Genomic DNA, 25,997 nt, shown 5'->3' on the forward strand with positions numbered 1-25,997 from the left:
GAAGGAAGGACGGAACAGCAGCGGGAAGAATGGCCAGGCTCCCTCTGCTTAGGGAGAGCAGAAATGCAGCGAGGTGGTCTGTGTGCTCCCAGCCCCTCCTTCCAGAAGGAGGCGTCCTCGTGGGGGCCCGAACATGTGACTGCTTGACTGCTTGGGCCGCAGGGCGCGTTCTTTAATGAGTTTGGAAAGCAGGAAAGGAAAAGTGATTCGTGACACCTAACGTGTCCCGGGCTGCAAGACGGGCGCTTTGCACTGTGACCTTTTCCTGCCTGCTTTGTGTGGGGGAAGAAACTGAGCCGGGGTGGGGGGACATCGGCGATTTGCCCAGCTGCCCCACCTGTAGCGAAGGAGCTCCAGAGCCCGCCTGCCTGCAGGGAGGCCCCGTGATCATGGGTGGCCTGGGATTCAGAACAGCCACCAAGCAGTGGAACGTCTGGGGCTGGGAGAGGGGAGGTCAGCCAGCAGCCTTCACGCAGACCACAGGGCTTCTGGGCCCTTCCACTAACGAGGGTTTGCCCTCCAGCTCGGGTTGCTTGCTGGCCCACTGGCTGTTGGGACAGCTTCTTGTATCTCAGCCATTGCCCCTGGAGGGGGGCGGCTGCCCCTCCCCCCCCTCCCCCCCCTCCCCCCCCTCCCCCCCCAGCCTCTGTGCCAGTCCGCTTGGCCACCCACCCACCCGGCCTTTGCTTTGGCTCTTCTGTGCGCAGAGAGCGCCCTTGGAAATGCTTTGTCTGCCCACGTGGTATGGAAGAGGGTGGCAGGCTGCCTGGAAGGGGAGATGGGGAGGGAGCTCTGGGCCAGCCCTCAGGAGGGAACCTGCCAGCGCCTTTCCAGGCATTGGCATCCCCGGCCGGTGGCAGCCTGGAGGGGCCGGGACAGACGGGCTGGCGAGCCGGCTCCGTGCTTACTCATGTCACTCGTCACGCTGGGCTGGGAAGGTGTCCAGGCTCCTGGGGCCTCCGAGGGTTCACCGGAGGTCACTTGAGAACCGTTCCCGTCCCAGAAAGGGCTGTTCCCAAACCCTCCATCGGACAGTCGCTGAAGGGAATTGGAGCAGGAGCTCAGGTCTCCGGCGGCATGTTTTCAAGTGCCACGATATGGGTGAAGGTGGGCTGAACCAGAGGCAGGTGCCCTGGGCACGTGGAGGGTGGCAGATCATCTGGTTTGGGTTGTGAGTAGATGGCAGCATGTGAGCCGTGGGAAAGCACAGGCTGGTGCTCAGACAGACCCGGGTTCAAATCCCTGCACCGCCCCCTTACTAGCCAGGTGACTCTGGGCTCATTATTTCATACCCCCAAGCCTCCGCTTCCTCATCTGTAGGATGGAAAAAGGCATGCGTGCCTCCTTAGGTGGGCAGAACTAGGTAAATGGGTGGGCGGGGGGGGGTGAGGACTGTTTTCGCCCCGCTGTCCTGGGGAGGCTGCATCCTGACACCTGAGTGAGATGTTTGTGAACGCTTCGGCCCTGGACCAGCTGTGATGGGAAGTGCTCAGCCACTGGGGGGGTAGCGGTGGTTGTTCCTGGGGCTTGGGAAGGCTTCCTGGAGGAGGTGGCATGGAGCCAGGCCTCGGAGATGAGCCAAAAACAGTGCGTGGTGCTATTGATGCAGGGCCCAGCCTCAGTGAAGGCCATGTCGGGGGACATGGCTGGAGCACAGGTCGGGGGGGGTGACACCCCCATGGCCAGGAGGGTGTGGCACGTCATGACAGAGACATCTGTCCATCCTGGACATGTGTCCATCCTGGGCACAGTGGGGCCTTCAAGACATTTTCCTGTTTCTTTCGTCCTCTTCCAAAAATATCGAATGCAAACTCAGAAGCACAAGACATGTAAAATTGAACCAGATTTCTACCGAAACCCCCCCATTGCGTAGTGGCAGAATCTGAGTCCATTGAGGATTCCCCTTTCCCCTGGGCCTTTGTCCAAGTTCAGGAGCGATCTGTAGTGCCGAGGAGTTAGGCGGAGGGCGCCCCTAGTCTTGAATGTCACGTGTCTGCATTGGTACCTATAAGATATCCACGGACATCTGTCCGTCCAGATGGCTGGAGAGATGCCCTTTATTCCTACCCGTTGAGGCTTCCCCGGGGCCTGGAACCTTCTGTGAAGCCCGCCCCTGTAGCCCCTTGCACACTGTGGAGGTTTGAGCATGAGCAGGCCAGTGACCGGGGATGGCCCTTGTCGGCGGGCCGTGCAAGGATGGGAGGGTGGAACCAGGTCGTGGGAAGGTGACTATGCAGCACTGGATGGTGGGGGGTGGGGGTGGGGTGGGGTGTGTGTGCAGGGGCGTGAGGCTTGGGAAGGGTGGGGGGCTTCCTGGGAGGAGACGGCTCTGAGATTTTCTAGGTTGTTTATCAAAGGCTCCCGTAGAAGCCTTTCCTAACAGGACAACCCGAGAAAGTGAATTCTAAAGAAAACCGCTATGCTTTGAAGATAAATTGGTCGTTAACCCTGGGCCTTTTCACAATCCTTCCTGGATCTGTGGACCGGGCCAGAGTGGTGCGAGGCGTACGGCCGTTCCTGGGCCCGTTTTGTTCTGGGTCAAAAGAGATGATCCCAGAGGCCTGTAAGTGTTACCCCCACTGGGGACATCACATCTGCCCTCAGGGTCTCTGTTTCCCCACTGGCGCTTAGTAGCCCTTTCTGCTCATGCCGAGTGTTGGGCGGGAGCCTGGCTAAAGAAGATGGCGTCGGACGAAGTCTCAGAGGACAGTGGGTGGGATTTCGGGCCTCTGGTCAGGAGAGCTGTGGGCTTCACAGACCCCTAAGGGGAGGGATGCTGGCCGGAGGGGGCCTGGTAGGGGACCCGGGGCTGCTGAGGGATGGCAGGACCAGGCCCTCTGCTTGTCCTAGAGTGAGCCCCAGCCCTGCCTTCAGTGGGCCAGGGTGACCCAGGCCTCAGGAGCCCTGGTGAGTGAGGCCCAGGGGGGATCCATGCTACAGAAGCTCCTTGCCCCCTCGCTGGGCTGCTCCCACCTCGCCTACCTGCGTGCAGGGCACAGAGTTAAAGCAGGGAGGCGGGGTGGGGCTGAGAGGCAGGTGGCTGGGGAGCCCTAGGACTCTCTGCCCTCAAAGTCCCAGGCACTCCGCTCTCGGGAACAGGTGCGCACCAGGGGCCACAAGTCATCGGGCCCCCACAGAGCACAGCGGTAGTGTTTGTCACAGAGGGGCTCTGGGTGAGCCCGGAGTGTGTTCTCAGCAGACCAAGTCCAGGCACTTTCCCCAAACCCAGAGGGTCCCCCCCCACCCCCCACCGTGAACACCCAAGACAGCAGAGGAAGCTGATCAAGGGAATGCTGGGAAGGAGCAGTGGCAGCAGAGGAAGGAGAGGCCCTCAGCCCAGGGAGCTGGTGTAGTAACAACCCCAGAACATTCTAGCAGGTCATAAAACCTGAAGGGAAATGCAGATATGTGCCCATGGTGGAAATTTGGCAAGTGCAGAAATCTAACTGCCCAGATGGCTGTTCATTTTTATGATGATACATTTCTTCCAGATTTTCCCCCGAGCTTATTAATTTTACATCTCACTGTTGTTCTTTCTATAGATTTATACACATACACACACTGGAAACATAAGCATTTTCTGATATTTTTAAAGTGCCTTATGATATTCCCTCATCAGGCTGCATCATCGTTATATAACTGCCCTGTCTCCTAACTGGGGACATTGGGCGACTCCTCACACACCGTGGACACCTAACATCCATATCGTGCTTCTGATCTTCCGATTACAAAGCCTTCCACAGCAGCCCCCGTGCTCTCCCCCAATAACTAATCTTACTGGAGGAAACCGAGGTTCAGAGAGGTTAAGAGACTTGTTCGAGGTCACACAGCATGTGCCCATGCCTCCCCAATCTTTTATCCACACTGGGTGGCTCTTTGCTGCCCCCTTCTGGCTACCAGCATCTATAACATTGGTCCTGCCTCTCCCCCTCAGGCTCACGATTAATCCTTTGGGTTTATTTGTACAAAAAAATATATGGAAGAGGCGCCTGGCTGGCTCAGTCAGAAGAGTATGCAACTCTTGATCTCAGGGTTGTGAGTTTGAGTCCCGCATAGGGTGTAGAGATTACGAAAAAAAAAACCATACAGACACACACACACACACACACACACGCACGTGCGCGTGTTCATATATAGTGCCGGATTTATGCCAACCAAGATCTGGGAATACAAAATAGACAAAAAATCTCTACCCTTGTGGAGCTTTTTTTTTCTAACGAGGGAGACAGATAAATAAGGACAAATAGCAACATATTTGATAGTGACAAGTGCTGTGGAGACATACAACACAGGACTGTCAAAAGGACACTTTTAAATAAGCCAGCAGGAGTTAAGGCCTGGAAGGAAATGAGGGTATGATCCGTGTAGAAATCCCAGTCGAAGCATCTGCGGGAGGAGGGAGTCCGTGCAAAGGCCCTGAGGCCCTGGACATATTTTGAAAGTAGGGCTAACAAGATTGACAATAGAGTGAGTGTGGGGTGTGAACAACAGATTTTATCCTGAGCAGCTGGAGGGCGAGAGGGATGGGGTCTGAATGTCATCCAGGTGGCTGGGTTGGAGAAACAGATCCACAAATCAGAGCAGGGGCTGCTGGAGACGTGCAGGGCGGGAGCCATCTTGCACGGAATGCATTGTAGTCACAAAACCAGATCACAGTGGGGAGAGTGTGGGCAAGTGGAAGGGGTCGAAATGGAGCTCTGTCCCTCCTGCGTGTAGGGGTTGGAGAGATAAGGAGAGGCAGGTGGCCAGAAGCCAAGTGAGAGTCTTACAGAGTGACCACCTGGGCCAGATGAAGTATGGGGGACCTGAGACTGGACCGGGGGGTGAGCAACCCCCAGAGGTCACCCCTCACAAGCCTACCAGGTACATGCTGCTATTCCCATTTCACAGCTGAGCACACTGAGGCTGCGAGAGGCAGCCTGGCTTAGCACGGAGCCAGAGTCGTACCCAGGTCTGTGCTCTTCTGGAGCCTGAGCAGGGGGTGCTGGGCACTAGGGGAGGAGGGTAGCAGAAGAATGAGGACCCAGACTTTGCTGGTGACTCAAGCTTCATCTTGTGGCATCGGAGGCTTTTTTTTTTTTTCTCGGTCAATGAAATGATAGGATTCGAGTTGAATCGTCTTACAATTACCATGGCAACCGTGAATCCACCCACCAGGGGTGGATTGGAGAAGGCAGAACTGGGGCATCCAAGCCAGGGAGGGTTGCGGAAGCTGACCCCAGGCGGCAGGCGGCAGGACCTGGAGACAGGTGGCGCTGGGATCTAGAGGTGGCGGCAGTGTGGGAGGGAGGGCAGGCGGAAGGTTCCAGAAGGGTGATGATGATGGTACCTTTGCCCAAGGCTGGGTCTTTGGGCCCACGAGACATCCAGGGGGCAAATGGGCACTTGGTGGGACCCGATCGGTGCTTTAGAGCAGGCTGGCGACGGGGCTGGGCACACTCTGTGTGAGGGTGGCAGGTGCCGTCACCACTGAGGCCAGTGTGTCGCCAGCGGAGAGGGCCCACGGGGCACACTGACCTCCAGAGGGCCTTGAAGGAAAAGAGCCTGTGAAGGACCAGAGGGAGGCGGAGCCCGCGGAAAGGAGGTGGAAGAATTTGCTGGTAAAAAGAGCTGAGAGCAAGGTCCTTCTGGGCAACACGAGCAAGATGAAGAGAATCACATTCTAGAACTTTTCTCAAATAGCAGTGGCAAAAAAAAAAAGAAAAAACAACCAACCTTGTTGGGTAGTGAGTTCCCTGTCCCTGGAGGCATTTCAGCGGAGGTTGAGCAGCCACTCAGCAGAGAGACCACTTCCCACAGGGTGTGCTGCTGGGGAGGGAGGACTGGCTTTCCCAGCCGGAGCCACCTCGGCTTGACCTGCACCTGCCAGCCTGGAGAAAGGGAAGTCCTGGCCGTTTCGAACCCGGAAGGGCTCCGAGGGTCCTCCTCTCGCACCTCAACGCTTCCCGGGGCCTCCCAGCTCCCGAGCTTCCCCGGGGGCCCCCTCTGGTGTTTGGAAACCACATGGTAACCCCGAGCTGGGTACAAGGCCCGGCCGCCCGGCCCCCGGCTCCTTCCTGGGCGAGTGCACTGGTTCCCTGGGGACCCAGGCCCGCAATCTCTCCCCTGGTTCTCCCCCGACCCCAGAGGTGCAGCCCTCCCCGCCAGCTCGAGCGATGACCAGCCGGGGGCCAAGAGACAGGCCCCCCTCCTCCCCACTGCCACCCCAGAGCCGGGGCTCCGGGTCCCAGTGACAGAGCAGGGCTGCCGACTTCCTGTGTGACTCCAGCAAGTCAGCTTTGCCTGCCTGGGCCTCGGTTTCCCTACTTGTGGAACGGGAAGGTGCCACGCCAGGGGCGTCCTGGGGCGCGCGGCCAGGGCCGGGAGGGGAGGGCCGGGTGGCCCGTCGTGTGCGGGAGGTGGCGAGGCGGAGAGGCCGGCCAGGCGGAGCGTGGAGGGCCTGGAAGGCCTGGCTTTGCAGCGTGGACTCGACCCTGCAGACCCGGCCTTGGCAAGCCCTTCCGCTGACGTCCCCGAGGCCAGAGCCAGAGCCCCCCTGGGGGCAGAGCCGAAGTTCCGGCGGGGGTGGGGGGGGCCAGCTTTATCTCGGAAGTCCCCGACAGTCTGCGTCCTAAACTCCCCACTGAAAATTATTTTTATTTATTTATTATTTTTTTGAGAAGGAAAGAGAGAAAGAGCATGAGCAGGGGAGGGACAGAGAGGGAGGGAGACAGAGAATCCCAAGCAGGCTCCGCAGTGTCAGCACAGAGCCTTATGCGGGGCTCGAACCTATGAACCCTCAGGTCGTGAGCTGAGCCACAATCAAGAATCAGATGCTTAACCGGCTGAGCCACCCAGGTGCCCCTGAAAATGAGTTTTAATTTAAAGAACTGCGTTCAATTATTCCGCTGAGGAAAATAAGTGATCGCACTTCACCCGCTTTGCACCCCCAGCACGGCCCGAGGCCCCGTTTGAGAAGCTTGGCTGTGGGTGTGGGGCCTCTCGAGCGGAGGGCTGAGGGCCTGTTTGCAGGGGGGACAGAGAATGGCATCTCTTGTCATTGTCCCCACCCCCCCGGGGCCCCTCCTAGGTCTCTCTGTGGGGTCTCCTGTCACTCAGCAGGTGCTGTGGGGAATGGGCTTCCTGGATGAGGGGGGCCTGGAAGCCAGCATGGGGTCGATGGCAGCACAGGATGGAAGGGAAGGGGACTAACCAGCAGGAGCAGTGACAAGTCCCCTTCGGCGCCCTCAGGGAGGTTCCACCGCTTCTGAGCTGCGTGATCTTGGACAAGTTAACTTCCAGGACACAGAGCAGGGCCCCCAGCTCCGTGGCCCCCCGGCCCTCTCCCTTCAGCCGCCCGGAGGGTCATTTCTTCTGGCCCCTGCCCACCTCCCCGCCGTCAGCCCTCCCACCCCCTCCCCACCCTTCCAACGCTGTCACGCTCTCGAGAGCTCAAAATAAAACCATCCTTTCTCAAGTTTCTAAAGATATCACAGTTCCAGCGCCAGCCACATGTTCCTCCGCTTAATTATCTCTGCTTTTCTTTGTTAATTAGGCTCCAGTAACGATCTCCCTTCTGCCTTCCCTGGAAGATCTGGCATCTGCAGGGCGGGGCGTGGGGGCCCCTGTGGGCAGATGCCCCGCTGCTGGGCCCAGCCTTGGCACACCGCCTCCTTTCTTCCAGGCGGGGCAGCTCGGTGGGCGGCTGAACGGTGTCACGTCGGGAGGCCCGTGGGGAGCTGGGTCCCTGCAGCGCCATCCCGCCCCTGGCTTGGCTAGGGGTCCCAGCCCTGTCCTCCCCGGGCCCTGCCAGTTGGGGAGGGGGACCCCGCGGTTCTTAGAGATCCTTAGGCTTGGGGGCTCCACGGAAGGAAGCCGTGGGGGGGCTTCGGACTCTTCTGGAACATCGCAGAAAACCACACAGAAGCCAGTCTCTTGGCTCAAACCACCCAAGCTCATGGGAACAGCCAGCACCTTTATCTGGGCTGGAATGAGATCGACTCGAAGGGTCGCTGGGCACCACGTGAACAGAAGTTTCTCACTGGCTGATAGATGCATCTTTGAGCCACGACAGTGGAGGTGTGGGGGCCAGGCACCAAGTATAGGTCAGCACGTATGGTTGACTGGCTGGACTCCATCTTTCCAGCCTCCTAGGGAGGGGTCTGGCGACAAGAGGCCGCCTGGTGGGAGGTGGGGGTAGGGGACACACAGCCCTAGCCTTCTGAAGCCCCCAGGCACGGAGACTGGGACAGTCCCCTTTGGGAGCCCAGGTGTATTACTTCGTCCATGAACTGTTGCAGGGTGTCTGTGGGCTGGTGCTGGGCTTTTGATCAACACCAAGTGAAAAAAAAAAAAAAAAAAAGCCTTGCTTCATGGAGCTGACCTTCTGGTGTGGATGCAGAGAATAACGCACAAAATGTAAAGAACGTTCAATGTGTGCTCAGGAGAAGCGGGGAAGCAGATGGGAGAGGTGGAGTTTATTTTTAGGGGGTTGCAACATGAGCGAGGCGGTGGCCAGTGAGGGCCTTTGAGTAATAAAGCAGGCGGTAGTGAGCCAGGGGGCTAGGGAAGAGCAGTGCAGGCAGAGAGGAGAATTGCAAAGGCCCTGGGGTCACCTGCCGGGGCGTCAGAGGAAGGAGGTAGGAGGGGAGGTGGAAATGGAGAGGCGGCAGATTATGTGAGGCTGGATAGAACATTGGCTTTTGCTCATTCGCTGGGAGCCAGTGCAGGCCTCTGAGCAGGGGGGAGACAGAATCCAATTTAGGACTGAACAGAGTCCCTCTGGTTGCTCGGTGAGGACAGACAGGCTAGAAGCAGGAAGAGACAGAGGGAGGTGGAAGTCACAGCCCAGTGGTGGTGCCCCTGGCCGGAGCGGTGAGGACAGTGGGGAATCAGTGTCTCCAGGTCTAGTTGGTAGCTAAGGCCAGCAGAACTTGCTGGAGTCCCGTCTGACCTCGGATTCCAGCTGGGCTTCTTGGAAGATAAAAGTACCAGTAGCTCAGAGGTAGCCGAGACGGGGCAGGTGCAGGAGGGTTGGCAGGCGGGGTAGAGTGTCAGCACTTGATTTATGCCGTGTTGAGTCTGGGGTGTCATCCAGTAGCATTTGGATGCACAAGTGGGGGGTCCAAGGGAGCAGTTGAACTTGAAGGATCACCTGGGGAATCACAAGCCTGTCGCTAGTATTGAAAGCCCTACAACAGAATGAGATCATCAGGAGTGAGGTGAGTCGCAGGGCTGTGGCCCTGGTGCCCTTCAGCAGTCCTTTGTGGGTAACTTGGCGAGAGGAAGGGGAGCCAGGACGGGGGGGGGGGTGCCCTGGAGCTGGGCGGAAAACCCCGTTTCTCCCTGGGGCAGAACCTTCTCCGCTTGTGGCTGTGAAGGCCCCACGTGGCCCAGAGACGGCTGACTATCTCGCAGAGATGTTGGGGTCAGGCTCTGAGCGGTGGTGGCTCTGCGGTGGCCCCCTCTGCAGGAGTATAGATGCCACACAAGACAGGACAGGAGAAACCGGTTGGCCCCGCGCGCTCCATGAATTAGGGGAGCCCCGGGTTCCCGTTATGTGTTCTGTTCTAGTGAGCAGGTTCCCCGTGATGTCTCTGGTGTTTGGAAACGGGGAGTGTGGCAGCAGCAGAGTGGGCCTTGTGTGCCGGGGGAAGGACGGGTTTGCCCCACAGAGTCCTCAGCAGGTTTAAAGCAAAGGAGTGACAGGGTCGGATAGACTCTTCAGAATGGTGGACAGGGCTTGCGGAGCAGGGAATGGGCTTGGGGAGGCCAGGTGGAAAGTTCTCGCCACAGTGAGATGGGCCGTGGGCTGGGCCTGCAGCAAGCGTCTCTGGGAAAGTGGCCCATCGTGGGGACCGCCTGCATTTGTGGATGGCGTGGGGGACACAACGGGTTTGCATGGGTTTTCTGTGGCCGCTGACCCAGATCACCCAAGCTTAGGGGCTTAAAACGACACATTTCTTTTTCCCCCTTAGACTTGTAAGGGTAAGAAATCCAGAATGAATCTTTTTTTTTTTTTAAGTTTATTTATTTTGAGAAAGGGGGAGCGTGCAGGAGGGCAGAGAGAGAGGGGGAGAGAATCCCAAGCCGGCTGCGTGCTGTCAGTGCAGAGCCGGACGAGGGGCTCGAACTCACGAACCGTGAGGTCACGACCTGAGCCGAAACCAAGAGTCGGCTGCTCAAGCAACTGAGCCGCCCAGGCGCTTCCCGAAATGAGTCTCAAAGGGCTCGGGTCAGGTATCAGCAGGGCAGGTTAACTCTGGAGGCTCTGACAGCAGAATTCTGCCTTGTCTTTCCCAGCTTCTAGAAACTGCCTCCATTACTCAGCTTGTGGCCCCCCTCTGGCTTCAGAGCTCTTCACTCTGACCTCTGCTTCTCCCGGCCCAACCCCTGCCTTTGACCTTCTTGCCTCCTTCTTAAAAGGACTCTTGTGGTTACATTGAGGGCGCACCCAAATAATGCAGGACAGCCTCCCCGTCTCAAGAGCTTTACCTTAATCACACCAGCCGGTGTCTTCAGCCACATAAAGAAATGTAGTCACAGGGGCGCCTGGGTGGCTCAGTCGGTTGAGCGTCTGACTTCGGCTCACGTCATGATCTCGCAGCCCGTGAGTTCAAGCCCCGCGTCGGGCTCTGTGCTGACAGCTCAGAGCCTGGAGCCTGTTTCGGATTCTGTGTCTGTGTCTGTGTCTGTGTCCTTCTCTCTCTGCCCCTCCCCCGCTCATGTTCTGTCTCTCTCTGTCTCAAAAATAAATAAAACATTAAAAAAAAAAAAAAGAAACGTAGTCGCAGGCTCCAGGGACCAGTACGAGGACAGCCTGGGGGCCGCTGCTCAGCCCGCTGTGGGGTTGAAGGAGGCTGAGGTTTCTCTCCTGAGCCAGCAGGTGGAAGGGTGGGGCCTGGGACCTGAAAAGGAAGCCCAGGAGGAGGGTCGGGTGTGAGGCTGTTTGGGGATATGCAGAATCAAAGGTGCTCCAGGAGGCAGTTGGAAGCATGGGTTTGGGGGGTGCGGGTGCAGAGACAGGGAGGAAGGACTACAGTGTGGACAGCGTCCGAGGACCTGCTCTCCCCTCCCTGACGTGTAGAAACCAGGTTCTGAGAAGGAGTCAGCACGATCATAAGCCTGGGGTTTGGACACTCCGCCATCCCCACGTGTTTCTCTGTGCCCTCGCCTGTGCCTCAACTGCCCGAATCTGTCCGTCTTCCCAATCGGGTCTGCTCATCACGCTTAGTGCATGGCATTCTGGGCCTGGCTGGTCGTGGCCACGGTTCAGCCTAGGGCTTGACTGGCCTTGGGTCAGGGCTGTCGCTCGCCCTGTCCACTGTGTAGCTGGGATGTCAGAAGAAGGAACAGAAGAGAAGGAGGTGATGTCCCTCGGGAAGGATCATGTGTGCGGCTGGCCCCAGGATTGCCTGTCCTGGGTAAACCCCCATGAGAAAACCTGGTTCTTGATCTGCTAAGCCTGGCTGGCAGGTTCAAGCCATAGGGCTAGAGGAGGGTGTTTGTTTTGTTTTGTTTTGTTTTAATTTATTATTTTTGAGAGAGAGAGAGAGAGAGAGCACAGTGGGAGAGGGGCAGAGAGAATCCCAAGCAGACTCTGTGCAGACATGGGGCTCGATCCCACGAACCGTGAGATCATGACCTGAGCTGACATCCAGAGTTGGACGCTCAACTGACTGAGCCACCGAGACGCCCCCGGGTACCTTTGTCAAAACTGAGAAATTGACGTTGATCGGTGCAACACGATTAACTACGCTGTAAGCTTTATATTTAGATTTTGTGAGTTTCTCCACTAATGTTTTTTTAGGTTCTGGAATCCAATCTAGGATACGACGTTGCACATAGCACTCATTTGTTTGTTTTTCTTTTGTTTATATATACTTATTATTTTTTTCTTTTTAAGAGACAGAGTGCAAGTGGGGAAGGGGCAGAGAGAGAGAGGGAGACACAGAATCCGAAGCAGGCTCCAGGCTCTGAGCTGTCAGCACAGAGCCCGACGCGGGGCTCGAACCCACCAGCTGTGAGATCATGACCTGAGCCGAAGTCAGACGCTTAACCGACTGAGCCACCCAGGCGCCCCAATTTGTTTTTATTTTCATTCGTATTCCTGCTCATTTGTCTTCTTGTTAATGAATACTACAGTGAACGCCATGATCCCACCACCATCCATCCAAGAATTAGAACAGCACCAATAATGTGCCCCCCGCCCCAGTGCTCTCCCTCATCCTGCCTTCCTCTCTCCCCAGAACAAATACAGCCGTCCCCCCTTATCTGCGGTTTCATTTTCCGCGGTTTTGGCCACCCACGGTCAACTGCGGTCCAGAAACAGATGACTGTCCTGATATATCGTCAGAAGCTCAATAGTAGCCTAACGCTACATCACAACGCCTACATCGCTCACCTCGCCTCCTCTCCCCACGTAGGCATTTTATCATCGCACGCCATCGCAGGAAGGGGGAGTACAGTACCCTAAGATGGTTTGAGAGACCACGTTCCCGTGACTTCTAGGACAGTATATTGTTCCAGTTCCATTTTATCATTATTGTGCATCTCTTACTGTGCCTGATTTGTAAATTAAGCTTCATCATTGGTATGTGTGCATAGGGAGAAACCTCCAGTATATAAGGGTCGGTACTATCCACGGCTGCAGGCATGCCCTGGGGGTCTTGGAACCCCCAAGGATTGGGCGGGGGAACCACTGTATGCAGTCACACCTTGTTTTGCCGCACTTTGCAGAAACTCTCTGTTTTGCACCTTGACAGTCTGGGGCAGGTCTGTGTCAGGCGAGTTGCTCGGCGCCCTCTTTCCAGTGGCATTTGCTCACATTTTGGTCATTCTTGTGATATTTCAGACGTTTTCTTTATCACATTTGTTGTGGTGATCTGTGATCAGTGATCACGCTTTGCTGAAAGCTCAGAGGACGGCTAGCGTTTTTTTTAGCAGTAACGTGTTTTTGAGGCGCCTGGCGGGCTCTGTTGGTGGAGCGTGCAGCTCTCGATCTTGGGGTTGCGAGTTCGAGCCCCACGTCGGGTGTGGGGATTCCTTTAAAAAAAAAAAAAAAAGCAGCTCTTTTTGCCCACGAGTCCTGTCCCTGTGCTTTAATAAAACCACCCTTTTTGCACTGAAAACAAAGGGGGGACTAGAGAACAATAAAGTATGTTTTTAAACTTATTTAGAAAATCTTTTTAATGTTATTTATTTTTGAGAGAGGGAGAGCGTGAGCAGGGGAGGGGCGGAGAGAGGTGGGGAGACAGAGAATCCAAAACAGGCTCCATGGGGCGCCTGGGTGACTCCCTCGGGTAAGCATCCGACTTCGGCTCAGGTGGTGATCTTCGTGGCTTATGGTTTGAGCCCCGCGTCGGGCTCTGTGCTGACAGCTCAGAGCCTGGAGCCTGCTTTGGATACTGTGTCTCCCTCCCTCTCTGTCCCTCCCCTGCTTATGCTCTGTCTCTCTTTCTCTCTCTCTCAAAAATAAATAAACATTAAAAAAGAAATTTTTAATAAAAATATAAAAAAGCAGGCTCCACGCCATCAGTGCAAAGCCCAACACAGAGCTCGAACCCACGAACCGTGAGATCAGGACCTGAGCCGAAGTCCGATGCTCAACCGGACTGAGCCACCCAGGAGCCCCTAAAGTATTTTTTAATTAAGGTGTGTCCATTGTTTTTTGAGACCCAATGCTATTGCACACTTCATAGACTACAGTATAAGTGTAAACATAAGGTTTATATGCACTAGGAAACCAAAAATTTCATTTGACTTGCTCGATTGCAGTGGTCTGGAACAGAACCCGCAGTATCTCCGGGCTGCACCTGTATTTGTCATTCTCTTGTTATTTCCTCTAAAATTTGAAAAATGCAGGGAAAAAAAGAAAGAATAGTGTAATGACTATATTATAATAGTATATCCTTTCTCTGGATTCATTATGTCTCAACACTTTGCCATGTTTCCTTCCCTTCCTCCCTCCCTCCCCTCCCCCCCAGAGACCCTGCCCCAATTATATCTGTCTCTGTCTCTGTCTCCACTCGAAGTGAGTTGCAGACATCTTGACTCTTTCATGCCTAAATATTTCAGCACATCCCTCCCACATCTCAGAACGGTGGTGTTCTTTTACACATTCACCACGCTGTGATAACACTTAGGAAATGTAATAACTCCCTATCATTTCCTATACCGTCCGTATTCAAATTCCCCAAAAATATCTATTCTTCTTCCCCATGATAGTTATCGCTCACAAGTCGACTTCTTTTTTTTTTTTTTATAATTTGTTTTATGTTTGTTTATTTTTGAGAGAGACACAGAGTACGAGTGGGGAAGGGATAGAGAGAGAGAGAGAGAGAGAGAGAGAGAGAGAGAGAGAGAGAGGAAGGGAGACACAGAATGTGAAGCAGGCTGCAGGCTCCAAGCTGTCAGCACAGAACCCCAGGCGGGGCTCGAACTCACGGACTGTGAGATCATGACCTGAGCCGAAGTCGGACGCGTGACCGACGGAGCCACCCGGGCGCCCCCCAAGGCGACTTCTTAAGTGGCTTCGTTGTGTGCAGTGTTTGCTTAAACCAAAAGTGTTTCCTCTTTGCTTGCTTTTCCCTTTGATAAGCGAGGTTCGTCCTCATGTATCAAGTCTGGACTCGCTCTTTTCACTTGACCTTATGTAACGTGACCCTGAAATGTGACGCTGCGCTGGTTTGTTCTCACTGCTCCATGGGTTTCCGTCCGTTCGGCTGTCCTAGGCCATCTGGGCTGCTTCCATGGTTTTCCTGTTCAGAAGAGTGCCATTAGCGAGCGCTCTTGAACGCGCTTCCTTTCGCACACGTAAAAAGTTTCTCTTGGGTGTGTGAAATCAGGCGCCTGATCTCCCCCGGGCCCCTGAGCAGGGGACGTGGAGGGCAGCTGTCCTGCCAAGGTGGGGCCACCCGTGGCTGTCTGCCCTCTGTTCTTTTGAGAGTCTGCCTTGTGCCTGGATCGCCCGGCCCAGGCCTGGCAGAGAGGAGGGGGCCCGTGGAAGGGCTGGGAGAAGGGAGAGGAGAAATCGTTCTCCCTCCCTCCCTCCCCACCTTGCGTCTGTCCCGCTCCGAGCAGCCCCTCCCTTGCTGCCGACCCGCCGCCTTTGCCCCCTTGGGATCACGATTGTCAGTTCACAGTCACCAGTCTGGCTGCAGACCTCAAACTAGTGGAGAGAGGACACAGCTGTTGAGGGTTCCCGTACTTTGCCCCCGAGCCGAGCCGACTGCTTTGGAATTGTGTACATAGCGTGGCTGTGATTTAATAAGCTTGGTTGCTTTCTTCCCTCGGGCAAAATTCAGTTAATCCTCAGGCTAACAGACGGCAGATTAGACACGACCAGATGACAGCTCCTGGGGCAGACGGGAGGGAGAGCGAGACCAGTAAGCTGGAATGGGCAGGAAGAGGGCGCAGAAATGCCCACAGGGCCGGCCTGTCCGCAAGGGATGTCACCACCCAGGGGACGGGGTGGGGGGTACGGGTGACCGCTGCTGGGCAGGAGCAACGGATTCCCAGGGTGACCCCTCCTCCTCCCCGCTCCGCCCCCGCCCTGTGTACTTGATGCATTTTAGAAAATGGCTTGTCCCCGAGAGGTACAACCAAGCCAGGGGACTTGAGAGAATAAGCATCCATCATCTGGAAGAATCTCTCGTGTAAAGTTTAATTCCCTGGGACTGCAGGATAATTGAAACATTGATCTACTAATAACGTCAGCCACAACCTGACTCTGATGACGTGAGGCCTTAAACGTTTTTATATGTGATATCACTGGATCCTCCGGGCCGGCCCGGATTCCCAGCTGAGGGATGTGGAAACAGGCCCAGAGAGGTTGAATGACTTTCCAAACACCACATCACATTAGGGGTAGAATCAAGATTGCTTCACAGCCTGCTGAGACAGGGACTGCCCCCCCCAAAAACCGCCTCCATCACTGGCCCTGGGGGGCAGAGAGAAAGGGAGACAGAATCCCAAGCAGGCTCCACACTGTCAGCACAGAGCCCTATGCGGGGCCAGAACTCACGAACCGTGGCGCTTAACAGACGGAGCCACCCAGGTGCGTTGAGGGCACACACATGCCACGTTGAGCCCTACCTGTGACCTCTCCACATGGAGAACATTCTACAATATTAGCAACCATCGGTGTCTTAAGTAGGCAGCCTGGGTTCAGGGGAGCTCGGGCAGGTCCCCCCAGAATAGCTCTGCTGACTCAGGCTTCAGGGCAGTAAAACTAGCCCGTGGGCCGTGCCGGGCACGGGCATAATGCCCCACTTGGTCCTCCGGGCAGTTGCACTCGGTTTCCCCTGTTGTGGTAGCGACCCAAAGTCCAGCGGTTCGGAGAAGTGTTCAAGGTCATGAGCTGATACCAAAGGCAGGATTTGAACCCAAGCAGTCAGGTATCAGAGTCAACCACGAACTCCTGGCCTCAGGGCTACCCTTCAGGCTCCAGAAGACCACTGGGTTTAGGGGCGCCTGGGTGGCTCAGTCGGTTAAGTGTCTGACTTCGGCTCAGGTCATGATCTCGCGGTCCGTGAGTTCGAGCCCCGCGTCGGGCTCTGTGCTGACAGCTCAGAGCCTGGAGCCTGTTTCAGATTCTGTGTCTCCCTCTCTCTCTGACCCTCCCCCATTCATGCTCTGTCTCTCTCTGTCGCAAAAATAAACGTTAAAAAAAAAAATTAAAAAAAAAAAAAAAGACCACTGGGTTTATGGCCGGGGCCCCACAGGGCCCCCAGTGGTTGTATTCTCCACCCCACCCTGTGTTCTCTGAGGCAGTTTCCTGGTCTTTGTTTTGCCCACAAGCAGACCAGACTGGGAGTGACAGCTCCCCTGGAGCCTGTGGTGCCCCAGCCAAGGTTAACTGGGGCAGCTGTCCCCACGGCAGTGCTTGGGGCAGTCCCTGGTGACCAGCAGGCCTGGCCTCGCCCTCTCCGGATGGTGAATGTAGGGTGGTGGTGGCAGAAGCCTGGCTCTGTCGGGACGCCGTCTCATGACCTGCCCGCAGCCTACCCAGAGAGCCGCTTGGCTGGGCCATGCAGGCCGGCTCTCCCCCTGTGGTTGGCCTGGGCGGTCCCACCTCCTGTTTTTTCTGAGCACCCAGAGGGGCAGGGACCTCTCCCCTCCAGGCCCCACCAGAACCCACCCTCGCCTGTCTCATTCAGATATGTATCCTTTAAGAAAAATGGAGCTCCCTTCCTCCAAATTAAATGAAAACAAAAAATTATTTTTTTTGTCGTAGGCTCCGTGCCCAGGGTGGGGCTTGAACTCACGACCCTGAGATCAAGACCTGAGCCGAGATCAAGAGTCAGATGCTCAACCGACAGAGCCATCCAGACACCCCCCCCCAAAAAAAAAAATTTCTTTTTTAATTAAAAAAAAATTTTTTTTTTTTAATTAAAAAACAAAAATTTTTTTAATTAAAAAAAAGAAAAAAAAAAAAACAGGGGCACCTGGGTGGCTCAGTCGGTTAAGCGCCAGGCTTCAGCTCAGGTCATGATCTCTCGGTTTGAGGGTTCAAGCCCCGTGTCGGGCTCTGTGCTGTCTGTGCGGAGTTGGCTTCACATCTGCTGTCTCCCTCTCTCCGCCCCCCCCAACAGAAAATAAACCATTTAAAGTAATAAGTTAATATAAATTGTAATTAATAATATATTAATGACAAGTTGCAATTAAAATAATCAAAAACAAAGAGGCGGGAGAAGCCAAGAGGCATCCTTTCTGAGGCCTGGCGCCGAGCTGAGAATCGGGCCTGGCGGTCTGTCCACGTGGGATGTGCTGGTTACACGGCAGGAGCTGGTGTCCCCACCACGCTCCAGAGGTGTCCGGGACACTTCCCGGTGCCACCAGCACCCCTCAGATGGCCCAGGTCTCGCTTTTCTGTCATGTCACTGGTCCCACCATTTCCGGCTTCCGCCCGGGACCCGAGTGTGCTCCCTCTTGGCTGACCCCTGGTGTCACTCCTCCCTGTTACCTACAGCCTGGTTTCCCCGGGCTCTCCCTGCCCAGACCAGGCAGGGTTCACACACTCATGTGCGTTGAGCACTTACGGGAAGCCCAGGGGCGTCACACACCGCCCACGTGAGGCTGTATCCCAGGGGGCCTTGGGAGGTGTGGCGGTCACCTCCTCTGGGAAGCCCGCCCTGATTCTCCGCTGGGTTAGGATTCCCCCGTGTGCTCCCACAAGCCCTGCACTGACAGTTGTCAAGGCCAGCGGGTCACCAAGCATCCTTTACCGTCCCCGCCTCGGACCAGGGCTGTTTTCTGTGGTCTGCTAAATGCCCAGGGACGGCACCACATCCAGTGGGGGGTGGTGCTTGTGAAATACTTGTCCAAGACAAATATGGTGTCGAGATTGAGCAGAAACGCCGAGAGGGGGGACGTCACGTGACCCCCCACGTGGCAGGGCTGGCGCGAGTCCAGCTTTGTGGCTTCAGGTTCTGTGCCCTTCCGGGGGCTGGCGTGGCCTCTGCCGGGGTGAGGGCGGTGTGAGGCTCAGGCCTGTCCTGTGCGTGTCTCTCTCCGCCCGCGTAACCACCGGAACCTTGAGGCCAAGGAGGGGTGGGCGAGACACCTGTATGCACCAGAGACGGCCACAGCCACAGTGACCTCAGCTTACTGGGCTCGTCTCCCTTTCGATCCAGCTGGCTTTGTCAAGTGCGGCTGTGTCTGCCCTGCCCTGGGATCCAGATGAGACTGTGAGCTGATAGGACAGGAGACTCAGAGGCAACACCACCCTCACGGTCAACCCTTCTTTCTACAGACGGGGAAACAGATTTCAGGGAACCCAGGGCTCTTGGTCAGACAGACACTATTCCTGGCTCTTAGCGGCTCTGTGGTCTTGGGAGGTTACTTAACCTCTCTAAGCCTCTGCGTCCTTAGCGGTGGTGAGGGGTGGCTGTGATCATGCCCGGGAAAGCTGCCAGCAGAGCATGTGACACCCATTGATGGGAACCCAGGCCGTCCTTCCCTGTCCTGTGCAGAAAGCCCTGGCCACCAGAGCAGTCCCTCTGCAGAGATGGGAAGCGTCTGCAGCCTCCCCGCAGGCTCTGGGTGGCCCTTGGGTCACCAGGTTGTCCGCTCAGGACCTGGAGAAGGATTGGGTTGATTCTTGCCAATGTGGGGTCCTGAAGACCGTCTGGAAGAGCCATGTTGGGGGATGTGTGGAGAAGGAGGCTCCGAGGGGGGCTGAGTTCGGTGTCTTGGTGTGACGGATGGGGCCATCACTCCCCGAGAGGGGGACACAGGAGGAGGACGTTATCTGGGAAGCCTGACGTTTGCCGCGTGTCCGGGGCACCCGGGTGGCTGGATGGTCATGGTTGGAGAGGCTTGTGCAGAACTCCGAGACACGGCAGATCCAGAGTCAGGAGCGTGGGCATGACCGGGACCACACGAGGCACAGCCGGCACTCGGGAGGCCCCAGGCGGCAGGTGAAAGAGCCCCGGGAAGAAGGGGCATCGAGCAGTGCCAGGCAGTGCGGGCGGCCCCCACCCCGGGGCGGGGAGGGCGGAGCCAGGCGCACACCAGGCGCCGGTCCTGAGTTGGCCTCCTACGTGCAACTGTGAAATTTTCCAGATGAAAACAGGAGTTGTTTTTCTCCACAAATCCATTCTGTCCGCTCTGCCCCACGTCTCCCAGGCCCTGGCTCCCTGCCTGCTTCCACTGCACTCCCGCCCCTGGGAGCCCAGCCAGCTCAGAGCACCCTGCCTGGAAACTCCAGCCCCCTCCCCAACCCCAGGACACAAGCCCGCAGGACCCTCGGGCCCATCCACACCCTCCCCCACGTCCCCCTGCGCAGCCCGGTCCCTGTCTTGGGGCTCATCTGACAGTCCCTCATCTTGGGGCTGCTCCTTTGGACCAAGGACAGGGTCGAGGGGAGCCGAGGGTCCAACAGCAGGTGCCCATGAAGGGCTGCCAGACAACGAGGCCAGGAACGGGCTGCCTTATACTAAGCTCGGTGGGCGGGGCCTGGCAGGGCAGCCCGGAGGCAGGGGAGGGTGCGGGTGTCGCACAGGAGCCCGTCCAGGGGCACGCCCTTGCCGACCTTCACACCCCAACGTCTTCCTCTTGTAGATGAAGATGACGCCAACAGACTAGGGGAGAAGGTGATCCTCCGCGAGCAGGTGAAGGAGCTCTTCAATGAGAAATACGGTCAGTGCGTCAGGAGCGGGGCCCGCGGGGCAGGGTCTGTGGGGCCCGCCTTCCCTGGCAGCCCCTCCTCCCTCTATGGCCAGCCTGGCCCCCAGTGACCCCCAGCTGGCCTGCCTGCTCCCTGGGGACAGAGCCACCCTGCCCACGACTGCCGGGAGCCGACCCCTCCACTCCCCTGACTGAGGAAGGGGAAAGAACAGGGCCGTGACCGCGGTCAGCATTTCCGCCCCTTTAGGGCCGGGCTGTGCGGCAGAGACGCGGTTCGTGCATCTGCCCAGCACACATTTAGCCGTGAGGACTCCAGGGAAGGAGGTCCCATCCCTGCCAACCTGGGGCCCAGAATCTGTGCAGGGAGGTGGACGCGGAATAGGTAAAGGCCACGAGATGCTAGGCCCTGTGCTGACGGCATCCGGGGCGCCAGGGCGGAGCCCAAGATGGGACAATTAACAATACGGTCACCTATGGCCTGGCTGGCTCAGCCGGTGCCTCCTGCGACTCTCTATCTTGGGGTTGTAGGTTCAAGCCCCACGTTGGGTGTAGGGAGTACTTAGAAATAAAATCTTAAAAATCAAGTCAAATAGAGTTTAGTAATAATAACTCTACGGTTATAAGTGAGCCTCTCTCGATCGCTAAGTGCCACGCTATGCGTGATGTTGTCTTTGTGACGAATTTAGTATTGTCTTCACTTTGCACAGGGAGACAGGAATCAAAACAATGTTTTTAAGTAGAATTTCAGAGAGCGATGAAGGAAAACGCAAAACTGCAGTGGCAGGACGGGGTGGGGGGCAGGCAGGGAAGCCCTCCCCCGCAAGACTCGAATGTCAGGAGGGGACGCATATTCCAGGAAAAGCTTGCCAGGCGGAGGGGACAGCTGGGTGACCGGGTGAGCAGCTGGGGGGACGGTGGGCAGGCCTAAGGCGGCACGGGGGCTTCATTTCCAGAACGATGAGAAGCGACTCGGCTGGTGGTTCTCTATTCACTTGTTATTTTGCAACCAGAATCCAAACACATATGGGGGTGGGGGAGTGACCCACCACATCACCCGAAGGCAGCTTCTACGGTTGCCAACATTTTACCAGTCTTCTTCTGTATTTGAAGTACTTAAAAACAAACTCCAGACACCATGTCACATCCATAAATATTTAAGCGAGGGCTTTGTATTTCTTCTAACATAATAGTAGGGTTCTTTTCTATTTATTTATTTTGCAAGAGAGAGCGAGAGCATGAGCCGGGGAGGGGCAGGGAGAGGGAAAGAGAGAGGATCCCAAGCAGGCTCCGAGCTGTCAGAGCAGAGCCCAACACCGGGCTCGAACTCACGAACCGTGAGATCATGACCTGGGCCGAAATCAAGAGTCGGCCGCTCAACCAATTGAGCCATCCAGGTGCCCCGAAAGTACATTTTATTGTCACCACTGGGTATTAAACTTTTAGTTTTGCTAAGTGGATTTAAAAAAAAAAAAAAAAAAGCGTGTGTATAGATTTATAAACTCCCTAGGACAGTGGCTGGCTGAGCTGGGCCATGCCAGCGTGCAGCGCTTTCCCCAGAGGGCTTGGCCCCTAACAGGGGACACCTCCCCCTTGCGCTGACCCGCTGTGTCTTCTAGGTGAGGCTCTGGGCCTGAACCGGCCTGTGCTGGTCCCTTACAAACTGATCCGGGACAGCCCAGATGCCGTCGAGGTCACGGGCCTGCCCGACGACATCCCTTTCCGGAACCCCAACACATACGACATCCACCGGCTGGAGAAGATCCTGAAGGCCCGAGAGCACGTCCGCATGGTTATCATCAACCAGCTCCAGTGAGTGCCCCCAGCGCCCGGGCAGGGTGGGCACAGTGAACAAGGGCCACGGGAGAGGGTACTGCTTGGATCCGGTGGGGAAATTCTCCAAGCAGGCCCAGCCAGGAGACGAGGGGCAGACACAGACAGACAGACAGACAGGTGCTTCTCACTTGCACAGAATCCAGGAGACAGGCTAGCTTAACACTCTCATCTTTTTTTTTTTTTTTTTTTTAAGTTTATTTATTTATTTTGAGAGAGAGAGAGAGAGAGTAGGGAAGTGGCAGAGAGAGAATCCCAAGCTGGCTCTGTGCATGCTGTCAGCACAGAGCCCGATGTGGGACTCGATCTCACAAACCGTGGAATCACAACCTGGGCCGAAACCAAGAGTGGGATGCTTAACCCACGGAGCGCCCCTCCCCCTCCCCCTCCCCCCCCCCCCCCCCCAGGCACCCCAACGCTCTCATGTTAAAGATGAGGAAACTGATACCCAGAGCCAGGAAAGGGCCGGTATAAGTCACGGTGGGTCAGCTGGGCTGCAAACTCAGATATCTTACTCCAGTCAAGGCCGCTGTAACACAAGACTACAGACCAGGGAGCTTATAAACAACAGACATTTACTTCTTACAGTTCCGGAGGCTGGGAAGTCCAGGATCAAGGTGGTGGCAGATTCAGGGTCTGGGGAGGACCCACTTCCTAGTTTCTAGATAACCGTCTCCTCACTGTGTCCTCATACGCGTCCTCACATGCTGGAAGGGGAGAAGGGAGCTCTCTGGGGCCTGTTTTATAAGGCACTGATCCCATTCCTGAGGGCTCCTCCTTCGTGACCTAAGTGCTCCCAAAGGCCCTGCCTCCTAATGCCATCACACTGGGGACTAGGTCCCCACATAAGAATTTAGTTCAGGAGGGGGGCGCCTGGGTGGCTCAGTCAGTTGGGCATCCGACTTCAGCTCAGGTCATGATCTCGCGGTTTGGGAGTTCGAGCCCCGCGTCGGGCTCTGTGCTGGCAGCTCAGAGCCTGGAGCCTGCTTCGGATTCGGTGTCTCCCTCTCTCTCTGCCCCTCCCCTGCTTGCACTCTGTGTCTCTCGCTTTCAAAAATAAATAAACATTAAAAAAAAAATTTTTTTTTATGTTTACGAAGAAAAAACAGTTTAGTGGGGGTGGGGGGAGAGGGGGGACACAGACTTCCCGTCTGTAGCTCCGTGTGTCCTAATTCCATCCCTTTCCAAACACACAGCCTCACCATTCATGGGTGTCGGTTTATTTTTAAAAATTTAATGAAATTTGACTTTTTCTGACTATACCATTAATGTTTCCCCGTGTCACTTATTTAGAAAATAATGGTTACTTAGTACTCCCATCATGCAGAGATAACTACTGTGCACCTTACCATATGTCCTTATCGTCTCTTTTTATTTTGATTTTTAAGTGTTTTTAAAATTTATAATTTACTTTTGACGGAGAGAGAGAGAGAGACAGAGCACAAGCAGGGGAGGGACAGAGAGAGAGGGAGACACAGAATCCGAAGCAGGCCGCAGGCTCCCAGGTATCAGCACAGAGCCGGACGCGGGGCTCGAACCCATGAACCGCGAGACCAGGACCTGAGCCGAAGTCAGACACTTAACTGACTGAGCCACCCAGGTGTCCCCTTATAGTCTCTTTTTTAAAATACACTCATTGACTAGAATATTTCTAGGGGTGCCTGGCTGGCTCAGTCAGTGGAGCATGTGACTCTTGATCTTGGCGTCATGAGTTTGAGCCACATGTTGGGGGTAGAGATTACTTTAAAAATCAAAACAATTGGGGAGCCTGGGTGGCTCAGTCAGTTAAGTGTTTGACTCCGACCCAGGTCCTGATCTCACAGTTCATGAGATCTCTGTGCTGGCAGCACAGAGCCCGCTTGGGATTCTTTCTCTTTCTTCCTCTCTCTCGGCCCCTCGCATGCTCATTCTCTCTCTCAATCTCTCTCTCTCTCTCTCTCTCTCTCTCTCAAAATAAGTAAATATTTTTAAAAAAATTTTTTTAATTCTTAAAAATGAAAACAAAATAATAATGCTCAAAGTAAGATAATCAATACAGTAAAAATCAAGAGATAAAAAAAAGATACCGTGATGAATATTCACTTAGATAAATCTAGGCACACGTTCCCGATCCCTCGCTCGAGCGTCACCCTCGAATTCTGGACAGGCGCACAGGGGCGATCGTCTGCCTGCTCTGGCGGGTGCTCGCCATTTTCAGCCGGGTCTTACCTGACTGGCCCTCCAGCGGCGGTGGCAGCGTCTCATGAGAGGGGTCGCCCACCTGCGAGGAGCAGCTGAGAAAGAAGAGGGGAAACCGCATTTTCTAACCGCCACCTCCTGTCTCTCGTCTTTCAGACCTTTTGCAGAAATCTGCAATGACGCCAAGGTGCCAGGTAAGGCGGAGGCCGAGGAGGCCCCCTCTCTGCCTCTCGGGGACCAGAGTCTGCGGGCAGATCTGGTCCAGGTGGCATGCAGTAGGTAGCTGACCACCTACAGAGTGTCGCGCCCCCGCCCAGTATGACCACGGGGAGCCTGAGCCTTCCCCCTGCAGGGCCAGTATCCCCAGAAGGCCCCGGGAGCCTGCAGGTGCCCTCCAGAGGGGGCCCTGCCACAGCGGCGGCTGAGCGGGTCAGATCCGCTGGAGGCGACGAGGGCAGGCGGGAGCCTGGAGGAGAGGATGTCACATGGGATCACGGAAGCCACCTGGGAGGAGAGGGCCGATGTGTGTGGCCAGCAGGGGGAGGCAGGCCCACGCCAGCCCCGGGCCTGTCTCCCAGAAGCCTGGGGTTCACAGGAAGCTGGGAGACTGTCTGGTGGGATGGTTTCCCTGGGTGACTGGGAGACGTGCCGCTGATTCAGAGCACTCATCTCGTCCCAACCGCCTTGTGCAGCTGGGAAACTGAGGCCCAGAGAGGGAAAGGGGCTTGGCAGGGCCACCTGGGGAGTTGGTGGCCACCTCGAGCCTGGTGTCAGGACCATCCATCTGACCCGCAGGCCCCACCCAGGGCTCAGTGGGGACAGTGACGGGCCCCCATGCTGGCCTGAGACCCGAGGCCCCCACTCCGGGTGGGTCCAGGTCCCCCAGGAACTCCACGGCCTAGGGTGGCACGGCCCGAGCAGAAGCCCCCGCCCCCCCATCCTGTGCCAGTCACAGAGGTCAGGTGCGGCACTAGATTCACAGGCAGGGAGGCCGTGAGTTTGGGAGCTGTCCCTAGGTTGAAGGCAGAATGCAGATGGCCCTTCAGAGACCTCGGGAGGAGAGTCTGGGACACGTGCTCAGAGGGTAGAAGCTATGACCTGCGTCTGCCCTCCCCTGACCTTGGCTGTCTTTACGGTCCTACAGTGACGCTGGGTTGGCCACCGCCCTGGGCCAGCACCTCTGACTTCATTTTCGGGCGGAGCCTTCTACAAAATCGCTTTGCTCCGACCCATTCCCAGGGCTCCTCCTGCCCCCAGAGTCTTCTGTTTCCCGGGGTGTCTATTTATGCCATGTCACAGACCCCCCAGCCTCTGGTATTTCTTCACCAGCCAGACAGTCACCCGTGGGCCCAGCCCACCCTCATGCTGTGTTATTACGACCCTTCTGGTTTCTACTCAGTGACCTGGCCACTCAGTCAAGCACCAAGCCCTGCTTGTGTAGCACACGGGGGCACATCCTTTCTCGAAGTCTCATATATTCATACCAGTTTAATTCGGTAGCAACAGAACACCTGCCGAGTCGTGCTTCGTGTCAGGCGGGGTACCAGGCTCTTGCCGACACATGGTCTCCTTTGAGGCTCACGTCCCGTTGTTTTCCCCATTTGGCTCAGAGAGGTGAATCAGTTTGCCCGGCGTCACACAGCTAGGAATGGCAGTAACGGAATTTGAATTTACGACCTCTGACTGTAAACCAGAGTCTCTTCCCACGGGGGCGCTGCCTGTCCACTCACGGTACTTGTGGACCGTCCTCTGTCACAGCGTTACCAGGTCAGGGTCATCCCACATCCACAGCTAACAATACCAACGTCGATATGTGTTCTCAGTCGCTAAGTCGTTCTGGGGGCCCGGGCATACTGTCCACGGGAGCCTCCCAGCTACTG

General features: G+C 56.1%; 1 protein-coding gene and 1 long non-coding RNA gene across 5 annotated transcripts in view; one reads left to right on the forward strand and one right to left on the reverse strand.

Moving 5' to 3' along the window:
• GTF2IRD1 (GTF2I repeat domain containing 1) overlaps positions 1-25,997 on the forward strand; it is a 124,132-nt gene that overhangs the window by 88,884 nt on the left and 9,251 nt on the right. For all 4 annotated transcript variants that reach the window (XM_043561354.1, XM_043561352.1, XM_043561353.1 and 1 more), the window contains 3 exons: positions 20,044-20,121; positions 21,726-21,918; positions 24,274-24,311. In XM_043561354.1, the coding sequence (XP_043417289.1) occupies positions 20,044-20,121; positions 21,726-21,918; positions 24,274-24,311 (309 nt within the window). The remainder of the gene's footprint in view (positions 1-20,043; positions 20,122-21,725; positions 21,919-24,273; positions 24,312-25,997) is intronic.
• Positions 22,495-24,337, reverse strand: LOC122472037. The gene is made up of 2 exons (XR_006294335.1): positions 24,148-24,337; positions 22,495-22,646 (listed from the first exon to the last, which is right to left on the reverse strand). It is a non-coding gene; the product is annotated as an uncharacterized LOC122472037 (long non-coding RNA).

Source organism: Prionailurus bengalensis, chromosome E3, assembly GCF_016509475.1.
Source record: "Prionailurus bengalensis isolate Pbe53 chromosome E3, Fcat_Pben_1.1_paternal_pri, whole genome shotgun sequence".
Lineage (NCBI taxonomy): Eukaryota > Metazoa > Chordata > Mammalia > Carnivora > Felidae > Prionailurus > Prionailurus bengalensis.